The sequence below is a fragment of the Xiphias gladius genome, chromosome 5, assembly GCF_016859285.1.
Source record: "Xiphias gladius isolate SHS-SW01 ecotype Sanya breed wild chromosome 5, ASM1685928v1, whole genome shotgun sequence".
In the NCBI taxonomy this organism is placed as follows: Eukaryota; Metazoa; Chordata; class Actinopteri; order Istiophoriformes; family Xiphiidae; genus Xiphias; species Xiphias gladius.
The window spans coordinates 18,333,253-18,354,340 of record NC_053404.1 but is presented as its reverse complement, the minus strand read 5'-3'; the positions used below and the strand labels follow the sequence as shown (position 1 = coordinate 18,354,340).

The window sequence follows — 21,088 nt, the reverse complement described above, 5'->3', positions numbered from 1 at the left end:
TGGTGAGTTCAAATGGAACGGGGTTATGTTTTGTTGTACTGGCAGCGTGTGCCTGGCCTGCCGCACAATAAATGCCTCAGACGTATTATATAAAAGATTACAAGGCTTGTAATGGAGTGAAAGAGCTCAGACTTGAGCAACTGATTCACATGCTCTCTGTGGAGCATAGTTCTTGGCTTGAAAAACAGGGAGTAAAACGGCACTTTTTCACAAGTACTGAGATTATTGGAAGATATTGAGTAACAGTGCTCCGCTTGTTTTGGCATTTCCTTGGGCCTGTTGTCTGTTTGCACATTTTAATGATGTGCCACAAACATTTGTGTGCATGTAGCAGCATGTTTGTTAGTCTTACATGTAAATAGCAGTTCTTTGTGTTGTCTTACTGTCTTATTAAACTGCTGCCATATTCAGTAGGGACCTACCCACCTATTTCCCATTTATGCCAATCTTCTTGCAGATAGTTAGCTGGGAAGATGGATACTCTCCCGTATCTGTGTGATATATATATATATAAATAAATGTATATATAAAACTACAGCCAGGAGTAAGTTCGCTTAGCTTAGTTTAGCACAAAGACCTCGACAGGGACACAGCAAGCCTGACGTGGGCACAGTAACCTCCTGGATTCACCTTAAATTTACAACAACAATACAAAAAAATAGTCCTGTAAAACCACAATGTGTCATTTTTACACTTTGATTTTTGTACAAATTACACAAACTAAATAACACAACAATAAAATGTCAGTTAGGAAGTTTCAGAGGCTCTGGTAACCTAAAAGCAGAGCCAGGTTATAGCTTTTCCCCGCTTTTCAGCCTTTGTACTAAGCTTAAGCCAGAGCATTGTTAGCTTAGCTTTGCAAACTACATCCCAAAAGCTGAAAAGCTAGCCTGGCTCTGTCCTAAAAGTAACAAGATCTTTTTGTTTCTGCTTTTTTGTTTGGTTTTATAAAAAAGGATTTTACTTTGAGACAGAGACGAGCTAGTTGTTTCCCCGGTCTTTGTGCTAAGCTAAGCTAACAGGGTGCTGGTTATAGCCTCATATTTGGCGTACAGACACAAGATTGGTATCTATCTCCTGATATAACTCTCAGCAAGAAATTAGTTACTTGTTTCCCAAAATGGCAAATTAATTCTTTAAACCGCTGCCATATTAGGTACGACACTTTTTATCGCCTTTACACCTCTGGTACTTTTTAATCAGTTTATGTTTAGAGAACAGACAAAGTACCTTCTGGTTTTAAAGTTTAGTACTGTAGCTCTGTCAAATTAATGAGTGGTTCCAGGTCCCCACTGGTATTTAAACTGGTTTATATCTCCGGTATGTCTGCAGGGTGTGTCCGGTGTTTTCAGAACAGCAGCAGAGACAGAATCAAGCTTTACACTCGATGATACTTTCCCCTGTAGCAAAAATGACTTCTTCATAACTAGAGGGTTGGACAACGTACCAGTAGTCACCAGAATTCCTCATGGTCTACCTTGCATCTAGACGCAAACACTTTAACACTGGTGGCAATTCTGTGCCGGGCAGGCTGCACAGAAAAACAGGGCGGACAGGTGCTTGGACAGATTTGAATCCCCCCAAAATTAACGGACAGTCGGTCCGGGTGTGTGTATGAGACTCTTCACCTTCCGTTTGCCCTTGGTCTGCCCACTAATGAAATCTCAAAATAACCTGCTCGCTGCTGAAAAAGTGGGTCAGAGCACCATTGCGATGCCAATTCAATACAAATGCGTCAAGCAGTGCATTATGGGTATTTCCCCCCGTGGTAGAATCGAGGTGGGGGCCGGAGTCTGCGCACTGGTGGATGGCTATTCTTGTCCTTTCTCTGCAGTGACAGGAGATAGCTAGTGGAGCAGTCAACAATGTGCAACCATAGTCTCTTCTTCAGCCTTTAATTGGGAGAAAACAAAGAGAAAACTTGCATGGACATTTTCTTGTTCTCCCTGCCACAGTGTCTAATCCTTTGTCTTATTTACTGCATTAGACGACTGAATTACAGCAGGGCTGCTTCAGTGTAGCACGCCATGGAGCTGCTAGAGGCACTAGAGGACAGTGTTGTTATATCCAGGATACTCTTGTCATGTCCTATTGTTTGTGTTCAGACACGTCACGCAAACGCCTCCCAATGCACGGTTTGCTCTACCACGGCTGGATAGATTCAGTCTGATTGGGGGAAGAGTAATAAGCCTCTACTACAGTGTAGGGTGAGTTTTATTATAGCCTTTAAATACCAATCGTAAGCCAAAGACACGGACAGGAAAACACAGACACATGCTTAAACAAACCAAACAAAACGGCATGTTTGCCGTGTCAGTTAACCTGCCGTTTTTTTAAAACCATTTCAAGCTGTCCAGACTGACAAATAAATCCAGCAAAGGAAATAATAGTCATTAATGAGACTTCTCTTGGCAATTATAAAACAGAGAAAAAAGCAAAGATGCTAATCTGGAACCAAAGAACCCCTCCACAATGACAGCCCGTCCGCCAGCGCTGCTTGATCAACAAGTCTTGAGGTATGGCTGGCTCGCCCTCCATCTGGCTGCCAGCGATAAGAACTTAGTGCGGGCTGCTGGATAATAGTCTCGCAAGCTTAAAAGCGTGGAGGGGGGCATAATGTATTCTGGGGGAATCCAGCGAACGGGACCCTATAAAGCAAACCCCATCTCCCCCCTCATACTGAGCACATTCAGGCACAGGCAGCCCCTTTCGATATATAGCCACTGGGGGTGGAGGCGGGGTGGGGACATCATGCTGCCATAGTCATGATTTGCCAGGAGTGTGATTTCACTCCTGGAGGAACAAGATGGCTGCACTCAGCCACAACATTTACTGACATTTACAATCAAATATTCAAGTCCGATCCAATCATCTTACTCCGAACTGCTACACTAAAGCTGATCTGTCTCTGTGTACAGCACCTCCGTGGTCTTGTCTCTTTGCACTGAGGGAAATATGTAAATCTGGTACGACCTCTATTTTCAGGGTCAGCGGCACTGACTGTTTTTTTGGTTTGTACCCCCCCAGGTGTCCTCAGACTGACATTAGAGCCTCATGGGAGATGAAAGAGCACAACATGATAAATGGATGTGGTCTATATGGTCTAAAAAGGTTTTTTTTTAAGTATCTGACCAACTGTACATTGTACATATTTTGTGGTAGTATACAGGTCGCGCAAACAGCAGGGGTCATTTTATGAACTTACAGTATTTTCTGACACAAACTACAAAGACGAAAGGTAACCAGTAAAAAATGAAATAAAATAATCTAATCTATCTGACTACAGAAGTGCACAGGCAGCCATCTGTATATATATGGCCATTTTCTCACCCAGGAACCTGCAAACTGGGGACAGCTACGTTCATGATGCATCATTTGGACACAGAGGAGATGTGACGTAGAAGAATACGCAAGTTGACAGCATGAAGGAACCCCAACCCCACCCTCAAATCCTATTGGTTATTCGACCCAGTGACGCAGGACAAACCAGACATCTTTGACACGAAAAAAAAAAAAAAAAAAAAAAATCATTTGAAGGGGACTGGATCCGGTCAGACACACAAGTCAGAATGTAAATGCATCACAATATGTTTCTGAATATTTGCTGATAACCAGACGAGATTTGGATTTTGTCGGCCACGTTTCATTGTGGCCCGAAACGCCCGAGTATTTATGAGTGGGCATGATCTCAGCGGTGGCGTGTATTTCCTGATGTCTTTGAGTATTGTTTGATTCGGGTGATTCAGTCACAGTCCTGTGGGTCCTCTCTAGCATGGTTGATGGAAAAAAAAGAAAAAAAGAAAAAAAGTGAAAGTAACTAAAAGAAGCCTGAGCTTGGGGAGAGAGAGGTTTTACAGTATGATGGTGATTTCATGCCACACACGGCCTCTGCAAAGGATCTGATAGCCCTGGTCTCGTCTTGTCCTTTCTTTGTCTTTCGGGAGGCAGGGATTCTGTCAGATTAGGGGGAAACTGGGCTTTTCTGTCTATTCTCTCCTACGTGACCTCTATTATGTTAGCAGCTGTTAATTACACAGTGCTGGGTTTCCCAATTGATCGGTCTGTTGTTTTCACACATTGCAGGTTCCTCCATTGTTTCACACGATGGCATGACATGTGTTGAGATCCTGAAGACATAAGAAACGCGCATTGTTTTGTATTCTGTGGTATTATGGCTGATTTTTTTCGGTATGGCCACGTGTGAGATGACAGCATGAGAGTTGGGCGTTTTTATGGCTGTGAATCTCAAATAAAGCTGCCAGCGCTGCTGAACACGGAAAAGCTTGTCTGGGGCCATATGGACCAGAAGCAGATTCGGCCAAATCCTAAATTCAATATGTTTGCGCCATCTGGGAATTCCAGCACTACGAAATAAGATGAGGCAAGGAAAACTCAAAGTAAAACTTGTTTCCTTTTGCAGTAAGTGTATGTTTTACTGGCATTTGTCTAAGCCCCTGAAAACACCAGATTTAGTTTTGTTAGGAGGCTGTCGCTCCTAATAAGTCAAGTATACTTTTACTAGGACTTCCGGGGATGGCGAAACGCAAGCACGCACACACAAACAGACAAAAATGCTCACAAAATCAGGGGAAGGGGAAATGAATACAGAAGAGCGGCAGAGGGCATTCCCATCGCCAAGTTATACAACTCGTCTCCACTGGGGAAGAGGACAAACTCTGTTTTGAGGATGAGTCACTATTGAGAGTACTTAGCATCATGTCACGAACCCTGCTGATTGTACTCATGTGGGATGGCAGAGGAGTGGGCAGAAATGGTAAAAGAGCCGTTTGTTGTTCACTTTGTACCTTATGTGTTTATTGTACCTATTTACTTACTGCAACGCCAGTGCTGGGAAGAGTTTAGCCACATTAGCGACGCGGCCTTGGGGGTTGGTCGGTCTGTCGACTGGCCCAGACAGAAACATTTCAACAACTGTTGGACGGGTTTGCCATGGACTTTGCTACAGATATTCATGTTAGCATTTAGCTCAAAGCACCACTGTGCCTGGTGATAGCTGTAGTCTTAGTCTTGTTCATATTTTGTTGAAAGAAAAAAAAAAAAAAAGCAAAAACTCTGCCAGGTTTATAAATTCATTAAAATCTGAGAGTAATTAACTGAAATAAAAAAATCGTATTTAAAGTTTCTTCATTGTAAACACAGCTATTCATGGGCTTTATACATTTATAGAACACAAACGGTGAACCACAAAGTGAATGTCACTTCCCTTGAGCCGGTCAAATTAACATGTGCAGAGTGGAGGGTACACGTGTCTCAAAGAAGCCCAGTTGAGAGATCTGCGATTATGAAGATCTAACTGAGAATTGAATTTTTGTATATCAAAGGCTGCTATAAATACACTGTCATTCATCCGACCCACGTCACACAACCCGCAACAAATTCATTAACATCACATGCAAAGCAAAGCTCCTAAGATACTCCTGTGTTTCCACAGTTAGATTAGCTATGTTGCTGACAAACATTTATTTTTTTTCGAGTTCCCCCTCAAGGCATTTTTGACTTTACACAGCTTAAATAATCAACAAAGTGCAAGCTTCACACTGCGTTGTCCTCTGCACAAATGACAGAGAAACAAAGACGGAAGAGAACACGAAGGATGTTCGCTCCTCTACCAACGCAGCAGTAAAGTGGCCCAAAATACTCGCAGAAACGTTATAATGAGCAAGGTTGTCGGGTCAGCTGAAAAAAGGTTGGCCGAAAATGGAGCTTTGTGCATGTATATGGTCGTGCCAATGATATCCTAATGATCTTTCTATCAACTGCACAAGCCCAATACTCATTTAAGTGGCTCATGATATTCTATATACCACAGCTGGGGAAGTCACGGCCCAGTGGTTTGCTACAATGGCAGCCGGTCATTCATGCCAGCCACGGGCCTGTCAGGCATTCCCACCACGTACCTACGGCCACAATAGCCTCATCAGTAGCCTTATTCAATCAGTCTTCACAGACGGAGTCAACTCGGGTATTGCGGACCCAGCCAGCCATCCACTGCGCTGCAGCACGGAGGCATCAACAATCAGGACGTCCCTGCTTGAATCTCCTTGAAGTGATCTCTGATTTTGCCTGATTGTGTCTGACACTGCGCCATTATTCCACTCAACGCTTAAGAATATCGCCAAGTGATTAGTACAGAAGGGGACAATGTCATACTGTCATATTGTTTGTAAGATTTGTGTTAGCAGCAGTATACAAAATAGGCAGACAAGAATGGGTGTTTGAATCGAAGGATTTGCATGAACTGTCAACAGCCCGTGTAGGTCCGTCTGAATACACAAGAGATTCAAGATATTTACATACATATGACCTCAAAACTGAGGGTTGCAGGATACGAAAAGGAAAATAAGAAATAAATTCAACCTCAGTGAAATCATTCAGACCAGAATGAACCTTGTAATTGTCAAGCAGGAAACAGCAGGGTGCGCTTGGCGGAGCGCTGATGGTGTCAGAAGAGACAGGAGGCTGATATCGATTCCCACATGTGCACACACACACACACAAAGAGTGCGAGACTGTGTCAATCAATAATCAATCAACCTTCATGTTGCTTGTCCTTCAGACTAGTATGTCAGGAATATTGTCAAAAGCATTCACGTTAACAGCATATCATGCAAATATTTATGCCCTTTCGAAAAATGGCCCGTTTTGGCCTGAAGGACTTCAGAAAAAGCTGCACTGCTAAATCAGTCAGAAAAAAACGTATTAATCTTTCTTTTTCTGTGCAGTAAGAAAGTGAAGTAAAAGTCAGTTTCACTAAGAAAATTGATTCTTGGATTTATCGCCATGGCATTTTGTTTTGACCAAGCTGCAAGGGCTCTGCACTGTGTAAAAAAAGTTTTATAACCCAAATCTAGTTTTTGTTTTCATATAAAATGTTGATTCTCTCTGTTTGAATCAAGAAAATGCACTTAGTTTATGACAGTATGCAGACATATTTATAATAACAGTGCATGAGTGGGCTACAAGAGACAAATCTGAGTGACTTGCTTGTCATTCCAGTGCCACTTCATTTTCAACAACATAATTGCTCTCAACCCCTTATAATGTTCTGAATCCTAACATTTCACAAATTATCTGTCGGCGGAGGTCGGAAAACATGTCTAAAAACAGCTTCTTTAATATCAGGTAAGACATTTTGTTAAATAAATTCTAACTTTACATTTAAATATGGATTAGTTATTGTGTCGAGTAGCTTCGGATGGGAGTCGAAACAATCATTTGGATTCCTTCATCGTTCGCGAATGCATAAGGAAATACAAAAGCCTTGCAGCTATGATAAAGCAGTTGCAAAAGGCAGCTGAAATCTGCTTTTGTGCACCCAGTCAGATTGCATGAGTATGTGTTTGTGTGTATTTGAATTCTTATTTGCTTGTTTAAGATTTAACAAACTTATGTCATAATTATGGAGATAGATGCAGTTTTCTAGCAGCAAAGTCACTGGATATTCTTCATTTATTAAAGTTGTATTCATTTTTATGTTACCTTCTGACACTGTCAAAACATGCATGAACTACAAAGGCTGAAATAACCACACACGTCAAATCGAACTAGAAGGACGCTCAATTCTGTGCAGTGTGTGAAAAGGATTATTTGATCACGCAGCCATCTTCAGAAGATGAGATACCCAGTCAGTACAGTGTCAGTCACAGAGAACGAGGCTTCACAGAGTTGAGACTCGAGGCTGATGGGTGGGCGGGAGGCTCGGAGTGAAGCAGAGCAGTGTGTAGGTTACCTGTCAGGAAATTAAGCCTATTAACCGCTTATGTAAGACGTCATACGTTTGGCTGTGTGTCGCACGTGGGTTCTCATCTGATATTTCATATGTGGCATCAGGCAAAAAGAGACTGACTTTTGTTAAGATGGTATATTCATCTGGAAGTTCTTGCACAGCCCTGACATGTGCATTAAACTTGTTTTACTTTGAGACAGTGTCATTGTTTCCATGTTGGAAAAAAATGGTTTTAGTAATGTAATGATGCAAGACATTTTCATAATAATAAATATATACGTTTTAAAATTATATACAACACAATGATGATTAAATCTATACGTCCATTTCATGAAGTGTTTAACTTTGCTTTTTGTAACCACCCAGTGTCTTAATTATTTCTAAGATATGTGCAGGAAGGAAATCTAGTAGCACCAGAAGTAGCATGAAAACAAGACAAAAGGCTACAGCCATGCAAGCAGCTCCGTCGGGCTATTAAAGCTCAGGCATGCTTTGAGCTAAATGCTAATGGAAGCTAATGGTAGCATGCTAACATGCTTAAAATAACAATGCTTACATGCTGGTTTAGAAAGTAATATTTGCCATGTTTGTTATCTTAGATAAGCAGTTAACACAAAGTACAGCTGTGGATGATGTTATTGTCAGGTAAAAAAGTCAGAGGACAAATTGAAATTTTGAGCTGATGATGGCATGAGACGAAATGTTAAAGGGTTACAAACTCATTCTGAAGGCAACATGAGTTTTTAAATGGAATTTCGAGAAAAGAAATGTTCCAGAGTTGTTCACTCAAAACCACAATTGTGAACTCAATTGTGGCTTGGTTGATGGTGGTGTAGGTAAATGTCTAGGGATCCACAAAGTGAAGATACATCATTTGGGAATCATGAACATCCGTACAATATTTTGTGCCAATCCATCTTGTTGATGTTGAGACAAAATACAAAATTAAACGGCAACCAATCCAAAAGTTGTTAAGACGTTTCAGTCTGAACTGAAAGAGCAGAAACACTACAGTAATGGCAGCTTACCACAAAAGAGATCACAAAAAGGTTTAAAATAAAAAAATTTGCACTTAAGGCAATGAACAGCAGTTGATAAAAGCTCCTTTACTTCACGGGTTCCTCGCATAGACATCTTTCATCATTTTTATTTTTCTGTCTTTAAACTGGTCCAAAGGCTTTGAAGTGTGTCCGGTCTTCACACTGAGCTGGACCTTTGCCCGCTCTAATCATACAGCTATTACGACCATCAGTGCATCTCCATCCTCGGATTTGGTTTAGCTTCCAGGAGTCATTTGTAAAGCAGCGGAGCAGGAAATGGGCTTGGTTTGCTGCAGTCGTCCAAGCCTGGAGGACGCGCTTGAGGGAGCCACACTTAAGTCGGCATTTTGATCATGCTGGGTCCCTCCCAGACACAGAGTGTGGGGGTCATCATTGGTGGGTGACGACATAGCTAGGATTCACAGTGTGTTTGTAATGGACAGAGACATCAAAGGGCCTAAGATTTATTACTGGCAAAAAACCAGGGGCCTCAAAACCAAATAAATGATGATGTTTTATGGCACTCGGCCTACTCTTCCTCTTTTAAAAATGAAAAATTATATCTTCTGCTCAACCATTTCAGAGAGTTTTTATGGGGTATTCTTCTAATTCTCCTCTTTTCCCTTTGAAGCCTCCTTATACTTTTTTCCTACTTCTTCTTTTTCTCTTTCTTTCTTCCGCTAAGTAGTAAAAACACAAGTCAGTCTGTCTCTATGACTGCAGCTGTCTTGATTGAATTTTCTTAAAATCATTGCTGTTATTTATCTTTTAGGATCAAAATATCAGAAATACCTAAATACTGTATGCACATCAATTGTGACCACAGTTTGCACTTGGTTTATCTGTTGGTTTTCAGGTCACCCCCTTTATTCATAATGCTGTACATATTCGAGCTAAACAATAATAACGCTCTTGCCTTGTTTGCTACTGTCTACAGGCTAACAAACCCTCCTGTGTCAGTTTCCTCTGAACTTCTATCCACCAGGGACTGCAATGACTTTGCCTCCTTCTCTGACAATGTTGATAAAATTAGACAAGCAGTCAGTGCCCACACAGGATATGTGTTGCACCCGTGTCCACTTAAAATCAATTCAAGTAGCATGAAACAGTTTGATCCTATCAACCAGAAAAACTGGAAGGACATTATACAAAATCTGAAATCATACTCCTGCTGCCTTCATACTCTGCCAAGAGGCTTTTGCAAAAATGTTTCTAGCTGCATGGCCTCAGATATTCTACAAATTGTCAACATATCTCTTCTATCAGGTGTGTTCCCACAGGCCCCGAAAACTGCTGTCACCAAGCCACTTAAAGAAGAACAATCTAGACACATTGCTAAAAAACATTCATAGGCTCATGTCAAGTTACAAGTAAAATCACTGAAAAAGCTGTTTTTCAACTTGGCCCTAAACAGCTGTTTTGATGTCCTCGAGGCAGTATTTCGACCAGAGCACAGAGATTGCTCTTGTTAAGGTCTTCAATGATATCCACTTAAACACAGACAGTGGCAGAATTTCAGTCTTATTATTACTGGATCTCAATGCTGCAATAGACACAGTCAACCACAGCATATTACTGGCCTGACTGGAAAACTGGGTGGGAGTTTCTGGCACAGTACTAAACTGGTTTGAATCCCACTTAAAAGGACAGGGACTAGTTTGTGTCAATAGGTAATTACACATCTGCGCAAACAACAAATTACATGCGGAGTTCCCCAAGGCTCCATTCTGGGGCCTATTCTGTGCAATATTTACAAGCTCCCACTAGCTCAGATTATGTAAAACAACAAAATATGTTACAATAATTATGCAGATGACACTCAAATTTACATAACCATATCACCAGCGTACCATAATGCCATACAAGCTCTGCGTAAGATCACTGAACAAATCAATGATTGGATGTGCCAGAGTTTTCTTTAATTAAAAAAAGATAAAACTGTAATAATTGTATTTGGAGACAAGGAAGAAAGATTAAAAGTCAGCGCTCAGCTTCAATTGGTAATGTTAAAAACCACAAACCAAGCCAGACATCTTGGCGTAGTCATGAACTCAGAACTGAATTTGAGGTCTGATCCAACTCTCAATTCTTTTAAATTGAGGCTTAAGACTTAAGACTGCAGCTTTGGATTTGTTATTCTTAGCTAAGAAGCAGCCGTCAATTTTTCAGCTATGTGAGGCCTCCAAGCGTGAAGCTACACAAATGAGTTCGACCTGCCATTACATGCTTTCTTGCAAAAAGGGGTCATGTCCCACTATATTGTACAGGTGCAGCATAGTTGTGAAAGGTGGCTCTAACAGACTGACTGACTGACTGGACACCACTAATAGACTTTTGTAGTGATTAGATTAGTCATCAGCTTTCTAACGCTCTTAAATTCAATTCATTCAAAACAATCTTGTTCACTTCAACATTAGGCTAGCATGAGAAATTCCAAGCATTTTCAAGTTATAATAATTAACTAATGAGCATTCATGGTTTAAACCCAAGGAAATTCTGACCTTTATTTTAGTTTATGACACAAAAAAAATGTGTTATTTCGAAAAATGCAGGACAATGAAACATGGGTTTCGCCTATTATTCTAAAGATAAGCAGAGCAAGCAAGCAAACTTAATATTTTATTTAGCACTTATCAATACAGCTACAAAGTGCTTTACAGAATATACAAAGGAGGAAGTATGACGTATAATGTATAAAAATAAAGGACACAAAGTGTTCAAATCACAAAACATCAAGATCGAAAAGAGGCCGAAGGCAAAAAGTGAGGATAAAGATGCCTTTTAAGAATGTATGTAGATTTGGCTTCTTCATGTACACTAATGACTCTGGCATTATAACACTGAGGTTCTAGATGCTGAAAACCCTTTCAAACATTCCAAGCTTTTTATGTATTCAAAATGTTTTTCTCTCTCCGATGGATACATGCCTCTGAGTGATTAGAGGAAAAAAATCACTCTGCCATCTGTTAGTCTATATGATAAATTCATAGCCTCACTGCAATTAGTTTCTGACAGGTTAAGCTGGATCAGGAATTTGCAGAGTAAGTCATAGCTGCATGAAATCTCACTTTTCCACTTCATGAAGAATTGTTAAAGTTGTTAAATGTAATTGGGCAAAGTTTTAAAGTGTTGTGTGCATTTTCAAATCAAAGGTGTTATTAATGTTAACAAAGGACACATTTAAAAGACAAATAATAACCTGCGTCACACATCATTAGCATGGTGGCAGAGTTTCTCAATATTGAGATCATATCTCCTCTAAACATGCCTAACATGAGAAGACGAACTGCTTTTCACTGAACTGGCCTTTATTATAGTATGATGGTTGTAAAAAAGGGTCATGTGATTTGTAATTTCTAATAAGCCATCAAGTCTGCAGCTTTACATGTTGAAAGCACATTAGGGTAATGGATCTGACCTTACTATGCAGTTACAAATTTGACTGAAGTCATGTGTTCCTCACTGTCTCGACCACCACAAAAGTTGGGAAATTACCTCAAATTATGAATTTTAGTAATTAATTAATTAATGTTTTGGTTTTTTTTACAACACTCAGCCTCAGCGACATCAGGAATTCCTGATGATATTTCCCACTTGGTGAAAAGAACTACAGACTTGTCAAGAAACTGTTGGCCCAATGGCAGCAAACGCACCAACGCTGGCAGTTACATCAAAATAAAAGCCAATACCAACACTAATACAATCCATTCGGTTTATTTCATAGGAGCTACACAGTGTTTGCTTGTAGCCCCTCTCTTTTCACTTGGTAGCAAACTACTGCAAACACGAAACACAACAAAAAGTAGCTAATTTAGGCTGTTAATTTGGTTAGCACTGGGCTAACCACCTTGGAATAATGCATGAACACTCCCAAGTCGGAATAATGCTGAGAGCTCATGTCTTAGCAAGTTAAACAGGTCCTGGATCCTGGGTAGGAAGCTGGCTCACCTACTTACAGGCAGTTTAAATCGCTACCATTTTTTTTTTTTTGTCACAAGAGTAATAAGTTCTGACTAAGTTCTCACTAAGTGGACTTTAGTAATGACTTAGAAAGCTTATAAAACAAAATAGCTGTGTAACTTGAGAGCGATAAAAAAGCAACCAAAGGGGGATTTTTCTCAAACCAAATTGGCAACCCAAATGTTCTTAGTAATGGCTTAACCCTGTTCTAGTTAGTATGAGTACATGAATTCATGATTATTAGCAATTATTTACAATTTATAAAACCTATACATTTTATTAATTGCCTTATAACAAAGTGTTACTATACTGCTTGAAAAATTGCTCATTTTGTGCTGGAGAACACTGTCTTCTTTGTTTTGTGCCATAAAGCAGTAAAACTGATTTCCATGAAACCTGATCCGCTGGTCAGTTACTGCTGATCTTTACAGCTGTTGTTGTGTCTCTTTGCAATAATTGTACCTATATGGTGATGGTTTATTGATGTGAAAATGCACCCTCTAATTGAGTTCATTTGAAGAAGGTTTCAGGTACCTTCAGTCTCTGAACTGAACTCTCACTCAGCTCTTTCCCTCAGCGCTGCCTGTGTAATGGGACACTGCTAGACGATGCTGCGAGCGCTCCAGCGCAGTCACGGCCTGTTACACCTGACTCGCTCCTCGCTGTCGACCATGCACTCCCCTGTTGATAGTGTCAAATATTAGACTGGAGAAGACAAGCTATCAGTCTCATAGGCTATTGGCTACCGGTCGTCCTCATGCTAAAACTAATTATTTCAACTGATTACTTGAGCGAAATAACTTTGGTATGCTCTGCAATATTGTGTTCCTCTTTCCTGATGTATATTACATGGCAGAGGAGGTTGGGGCACACTGGAACAACATCCTTTCCCTTTCCTGCTAATGCTATCATTCACAACTGATAAGTGCATTTACATGCCTGGGTAAGAATGAGTAAGTATGATGATGACCTTTTGCTTTTTTATTGCACTAAATATGCTATTAATGCTAACAAATAAAAAGTTAAATACTATGTGTATTTCTCTTTGGTTGGCTTAAAAATGGGTTTCTTGTATTAGCTTCCTCGGTTTAACAAAATGTAAACACAGCTACTTAATTTGGGTTTCTTATTTGCAAACTCTGGGAGTGGCCCAGCGCACTGCAGCTGTGTGTGTTTACCTGTGCATACAGTCTGTGTGTGTGTGTGTGTGTGTGTGTGTGTGTGTGTGTGTGTGTGTGTGTGTGTGTGCATGGGTGTAAATCTATGCTTTGTCCGTACCATACAGTACATGTGTGTCTCTGGTCGATCTGTTCCCTCCCATCATCAGCTATCAAAGGTCAGTGAAGATAAATACTGAAATAGTAATTAGTTGTTGATATGATTTCCCAGACTTTAAATCTGTGAAGAGGTCTGGCATGTATGTTAAGTATGTAAAAAGGTTATGTTAGCATTAGCTGCTCAGCAATAATACCTTAGCCTCCTTACTGGCTTTGCTTTTTTAATATAGTTGCCTTTTAAGATTTTTATGTGGTAGACTGTAAAATGTAGACTGTGATCTTTGTCAAATTTCTTCTTCATGCTCTTATGATGTTATCAATAAAAGCTATAGTAATACTTTAATTAGCGTTTGCACGTTGGCAAAAACATCAAGGCACACTCAGTACATCTCAGTATTCTTTTACAAAACGAATGCACTTTCATTAAGTGAAAGTATTGTGCTTTCTGACTGATCTGTCCGGCGAAGCAGATTATCTTGGCTCGTAGACCAGCGGTCTTGCTGTGCCGAGGTTAAGCCGAAACTTTAACCCACTCATCAGCGTCACAGATTAGACCGGCTAGGTGTCCCTTTTCTTGCCAAATGGATAGTCCGTTTCCTTGAAGAGCTTCAAGTGGTCAAACCTCTGCTTAGACACGAAGCAGATCATAGAGTACATTTACACTTAGGCCTCTTTATCTTTACTTTCCAACGTAAACAGTGTAACATTTTCACCTCTGAAATGTCTTTGACATTTATAAAATCCGTATTGCTTCTTTCGTAACCACAGTAGCGCAGCTGTTCATGCACCAGATACGTGCTCACTTATACATACATCACACAGTTCATTATTTGTGCACTCGCACAAAGACTGTGGTTAATACCACATCCCTATACAACTAACTAAAAGTGACAGCCAGCCAGCCAGCGCTCCAGGGTACACAAGGTTAGATAACCCCATGCATACAGACCCATACACAAGCACACACTGTCTCCTCTGAGGGGTTATTTCCTTGCAGTCTCTGCTACTGTTGGAGGTGTCCAATGCGAGTCCTTAGGTTTCGCCCTCCTGTCTCATGTGTCACAGCATGCTGTCACACACAGAGGCACTGCTGTATAATTGAGGATGTCTGCAGGTTACTTAGGCACTGTACATTAGGCAAACACAAGTGCAATTACGTACACATGGATGCATTTATAGGAGTCTAATTGCCCTGCATAGGCAATGAATGATAATATCTCTGTAAAATAATGTCTGCATTTGCCAGTTTTATCTTGCTCTGGAGGGATTTATTCACAGTAAGTCAGTCAATCTGACTCAAATCATCGTAATGGTCATGACTAGTTTAGATAAAGTAACTCCTGGGAAGTGAATCTAATATAGCACCCTGGGTACCAATCCTCCCCGAACATAAATAAAGTGACCACTGATAATAAAAAAAGGAATGGCCCTGTGCACCACTGTGCGCTTAGGACCTCTAACCAGCTTTCCTTTGTATATGAATGGCCGTCTATATGGGGAAAGGCTCATGCCGCAACACTGGCTAATTCCTGCTAATCCCACCGTATCTCCTACCACTTAGAGATGGTTTCCAATGGCAGCCCCGGAGCAGCGGAATTGCTAGTGAGATTAGTTCACGTTAACTCCTCCTCTGTGGGTCACACTCACAGCCAGGCCAGGCTAGCCTGCCACTGCTTCAATGTTAAACCTTTTGCACAGGAATGGATTAATCGTTTTTGAAAAATGTCCTACATCTGTTTTAGAGAACAATGTAAGTTTGTTTTAATCTCTTCTGCTTTTAGAATGGTTTTAGTTTTGGTGGTGTTTGTACAGGTTCAGTTTTGAATGCAAAACGTTGAAGGCAGAGACAGCCCCCCTTATCTTGAAAGGATTTATGAAAGGTGTGTTTGTGTGGGATTTAACAGTGTTTCCTTTATAATGCTTATTTGGTTGGCTCTGACTAACTTTGTTTTGCTCATTTTCACGCAAAGATACAATCCTCTTCTTTCGATTACTGCATTCCATAACAGTGTTTTCATAGTATTACCTTGTCTTTTTTTTTATTCTGCTTTGATTGGCTCTGAGAGTAGGAAACACACACCTCTCTTCAGAAATCAAGACATGTACGGACGGCAAAACACTCGATTCTGCAGTTCTCAGTGATCAGACATATGTAAATGAGATTTAAAATCCCAATTTAGCACCTTCACGCCAGTCATTAAAATGACAATTTTCTAGGTTCATATTACAAACACTAAACTGAAATTATAGAAAGCCCCTGATTACTGAAAGCCGTGATCATTCAGATTATTTTTTAACAGCTACTGCATTAAGACTCTGCATTTACTATCAAAATCATATGCATCAGTGATAATTAAGCCTTTTAATTTCCCGGAAAATAGACCTTTTTTAGTTCGCCATGACTCAGACCTAATTCAAAAAAGTCATAACATCATCCACCGTAACAGTTTAATCTCTCAGTATCATTTATCTGCATCCAGCAACCATCCACAGCGTGTTAAATGCAATATAATAATGCAACATCAGCCCTACAAATAACTACACACCCAGGCTTTTTGGGATATGGTTGAGTCCTTTCAAGCAAGGACTGGTGCTGAGAGTTGGTTGTCTGCTACGTTGCAAAAGAACACAGTGCAACATCACACTTTGAGCTCAAACCAGCCTTTGAAATTGACTTCAAAAGTTTTTCCTCCACTAACCCAGACCCAACTAATACAACTGCCGCGCTGTCAAGTGTAGAGGGAGGCAAGAGTATGTTTATTGGCCGAATTTCCACGCCGAGGGAGGTAGAAGAGTTTTTCAATTTTATCCACTGACAGTGTGACGACTTTTTGTTCGGCTAATATTTCAATTTGTTCCACATTTTAACACTGTTAAAATCTCAGAGCTCAATTAAAGTCAGGCCGCCATCATTGTTTTCACAGTTTAAGTCACACAACTCAAACTTTAACCCCCAACTATCCAGCCACCACTGAATTATTCTCCACTTAAACCACTTGGATATACATTGAGATTAGTTCCACAACCAACCCTCCAGAGTGACAGATGGTGACACTTCTATATAGTGTATGATTGAACTAGAAATACACAGAGCGGTGTATTGAGAATTTAGATTTGAGAAAAAAAGTGCGGTTTCTGGTGTGTTAAAAGGGTAACCAGTACTCTTGTCTGCATCAGTGGAATTTTTCTGTGTGTTCTTGTATGTACTCGCCCACTGGACTCTAAGTCTCCTTCAACTGAGCTCTCCACTAATATGTTTATTGAGTTCTCACATGGATTAACAATAGTATAAGTGCTTCTTTGTGCTTTCCTTTCAAAGGCGATCTCTCCTGAAGATGTTTCCACAATCAGGGAAATCGATTGTCTTTGACAACTTTCCAGATCCCACTGACACCTGGGAAATCATTGAGACAATCGGTAAAGGGACCTATGGGAAAGTCTACAAGGTGCTCAACAAAACTGATGGCAGTAAAGCAGCTGTGAAGATACTGGATCCCATCCATGTACGTTGACTTTCTTACCTGGAATGTCCAATATGAATGTATATCTGGTTAAATGAATTAAAACAAAAGTTGACCCACACAAAAGGCTGCATACTGCTCTTTCAACTTAGGCCAAAATCCCATGTTATACTACTCTCTCTTTCTTTCTTTCTCTTTCTTATTCTGAGCTTCACTTGTTTTTGTAGTGTTTTGTGTAATGCCCTTACTCTGTGCCGTGAACGTCTTGTAGTCACTGATTGTTAATGCAGCTCTGGGTGTGTTTATGCTCCTGGTGGAGGCACAGGGAGGGCATGTTGCTGTCTTATGGCCTTAAATCTGTCACATTTAGATCAGAGCAACCATTTTCACTTGTTTCATCTCCCTTGCTTTTTTTCTCAAACTCACAGCTTGCTTTCATTATTTCATTCACTTTGTTTTGGCTGGTTTTCCTCTCAGTCATACTGTGGGACTTCACTCCATTTTGTCTTTACAAAATGGATGGGTACACATATTTATTATCATCACATATGGATAATAAAAAATTCATGAATAGAATGATGAATTATCGACTTTTATACAGCGGACAGTTTCATAAAAAAAAATCATTTAAAGATTTTTTTTGCACTCTTGGTGAATTTGATGAAAAAGCTCATATGTTGGAAAAATGGGCAAAGGGAAAGAGTAAGCAAGGCATTTATTTATTTTCATGCATTTTTCACATAAACATTTGGATTTTTGTTAATGCTCAGTGGTACAAAAGCAACATTTTGGTTGTGATCTGGGATTTCAAGAACAAATAATTTGTTTAGTGTTTGCTTGTTTTATATTTCATGATTTTGTCTACAGTTCACAACCCCCATAACAGCACGATATTTTAATCACAACAGTTTGTTATATTATTTGAGACTTTTTTGTCATGTTCTTAGCCCACATTTACTCTGATTAGTCTCAAGTCAAAATGGACTTGAGGAACTTACTCCGTAGTAAACAATGAACGGTCCTATAAGGCCCAACATTCCTGTAACATGGCAGTAGACAGAACCTTCCAGAAAGGATGCAACCCTTTCACACTGAGGAACTGCTTCTGATGAATTGTTCCTCATCAGTGGGACACATCATGGCAGCGCTCTGATCATTCTGGGCTCCTTTGTTTGTGTAGGGCTTTAGCATTTAGCCAAAACATAATTGCAGCAAAATTCGGCCCAAAGTATTTCATCATTTATTGTCCTCTTTGGAAATATGGCACAAGGCACAGGTCACTGTTTTCGGATTCTGCGTGACCATAAGATCAAAGCCTTGTATGTTTTCTTCTGCCATGCTCTTTCTTTTAGCCTAGCGCAGTTATAAAATAAATAGCTATCACTGAAATGCTGGATCCTGTGTAGACAGATGACACCTCCCGTGTTGTCTATTTTGAAGATACAGTGAAATGTATGGCTTCTTTAGCAGCTCTAATGAGCAGCCATTTTCATAAATTAAATCCAGCCGTCCCCTCAATAAAAGTCTCATTAGTCTTTTGTCATTTGTTAACGTTTTTCATTATTGAGAAATAATTATCTAGAGATCACTAGTCTGTGAGGACCGTCATTATCATCATTTTAATCACTGGCTTGATTATTTGATGTATAGATCTGTTACATAAAGTACAGCTCAACTGAAAAGTCCCTTCATATGCCTGGTTTAAGGTTATGACATTTATGAAGCATTTCAAGAGAATTGTTTTTTTTTTTTTTCGTATGCCAGTTTAATTTTTTTGTGAAAAGCACAGTGTTAAATAAGAACCTGTCAAGTACTTTTGCTTCGGCTATATACATTAGAGCAGGTCTACCCAACCTGGGGATCAGGATTTTTCAGAGAGAATCAAAACCATATTTATATTGAACAGAATAATTTTTCTCCCTGACGTTTCTCTAATACTTTTTCTTTGTTCTGAAAGCTGTATAGCTCCACCTTCTTGGCCTTTAAATGATAAATCAACAAAACAGTTTGAGAGAGGAAAATCACTTTGGTTGAATTGCTTATGACCTGTAGATATTTTAAACCTTTGACACAACCTAAGTGTCACACGCAGGCATTGCTTCAATTTAAGGCGACACAAGCCAAAAAAGGTTGGGAATCAATGCGGTAGAATATCATACATTATACTACTAGTACAGCTGTGTCTACAGTGTTATTGCTACTTGTCTCTGAAAAACAAACTCAATAAACCTCAATACGCTAACGTAAAATTTACAGAAATCTCAACGTAGATTATAATATCATGTTATATTTGCAACCTGTAATGAAAACAGTTCCCAGAGAATCAAATAATAATCACTGCAGGATGTGATACAACTGTGCAAACATAAAACATTGACTGAATTGTAACCTGTGGTAAATACAGTTTTTTACATTTCTGTGTGAAATAGTTCTGTCTTTTTAGCCTTAATCACACAGTGAAGCTGTAACATACGGTTGAAGAGTATCTTATACTCTCTATAATTAATATGTTCTGGATTAGCCCTTTTCACCTACACTGAAAGTGATGGAGACTTTATAAATAGTCCTAAAGAGCAGCAACCAGAAAAAAAAAAATAGCTCAACATTTATGGGAATACACTTATTTGCTTTCTTTTTGAAAGTTGGATGAGAGAATGGGTAAATCTTTAATTTTTGTTCTCAGCAAAGTTCTTAGCTTAGCATAAAGATTGGAAGCAAGGCGAACAGCGAGGCTAGTTTTGTCCAAAAATAACAAAATTTTTTCTTTGTTTTCCACTTCTTGTACGGATTTTAAAAAACGAGATATGACATGTCAGTTAGTGAACTGTAGAGGAGCTGATTGGCTTCTCACATGTATAGAGAGCCAGGCTAGATTTTTCCAGCCTTCATCCTAAAATAAGATGATAGTTCCATATTTGCCGTACAGATGTGAGAGTGGTATCAAACATCTCAGTACTTAGCACAGGTCGCCTGTGTTTTGCCAGCGCGTCACACAATAACTGTTGCAACAGTTATTCTGAAGAAGATAGCGTGAAAATATGCTTCGGTTTCTAGTTACACACATGTAGTGCAAGCGAAACGGGAGCTATTCGACCGATTGGACCTCCATCAGATGCACGGAAGAAGGGCGGCTGAAAAAATGCAGGTGAAACGCCTCCTATGTGGACAAGTAATAACTCTCTCCATGAAACCTCACAAGCATACTTTCTAGAATTCAAGTAATCTAGAAAGCTGGTACCACAACCTTTAGGTCATTTGCTTCTCTTGTTCTTTCGATATCCTTTGGCATAAAGCTTTAGATAAAGGAAACATGACTGGTAAACATGACTTTGTAGGTAACAAAATGTAATGTTTTTTGTAAAATGTAATGTTCAAAATGTTTTGGTAATTTCGACTGATCTGTTTCCTTTTTTTGCAGGATATTGATGAGGAGATCGAAGCAGAGTACAACATCCTCAAAGCTCTCTCTGATCACGCCAATGTTGTAAAGTTCTATGGGATGTACTACAAGAAGGATGTGAAATGTGGGGATCAGTTGTGGCTAGTACTGGAGGTAAGAGCACTCTTTATATTTGAATGGAAAACCTGCTGTGTGTTTGCTAC

General features: G+C 39.8%; 1 protein-coding gene across 1 annotated transcript in view; it reads left to right on the top strand.

Moving 5' to 3' along the window:
- Window positions 1-15,738: 15,738 nt before the first annotated feature.
- Window positions 15,739-21,088, top strand: part of myo3a (myosin IIIA) — a 54,212-nt gene continuing 48,862 nt past the window's right edge. Inside the window, exons 1-3 of the mRNA XM_040127563.1 lie at window positions 15,739-15,774; window positions 17,344-17,527; window positions 20,904-21,038. Coding sequence (XP_039983497.1) covers window positions 15,773-15,774; window positions 17,344-17,527; window positions 20,904-21,038 — 321 coding nt within the window. The 5' untranslated portion in view covers window positions 15,739-15,772. The remainder of the gene's footprint in view (window positions 15,775-17,343; window positions 17,528-20,903; window positions 21,039-21,088) is intronic.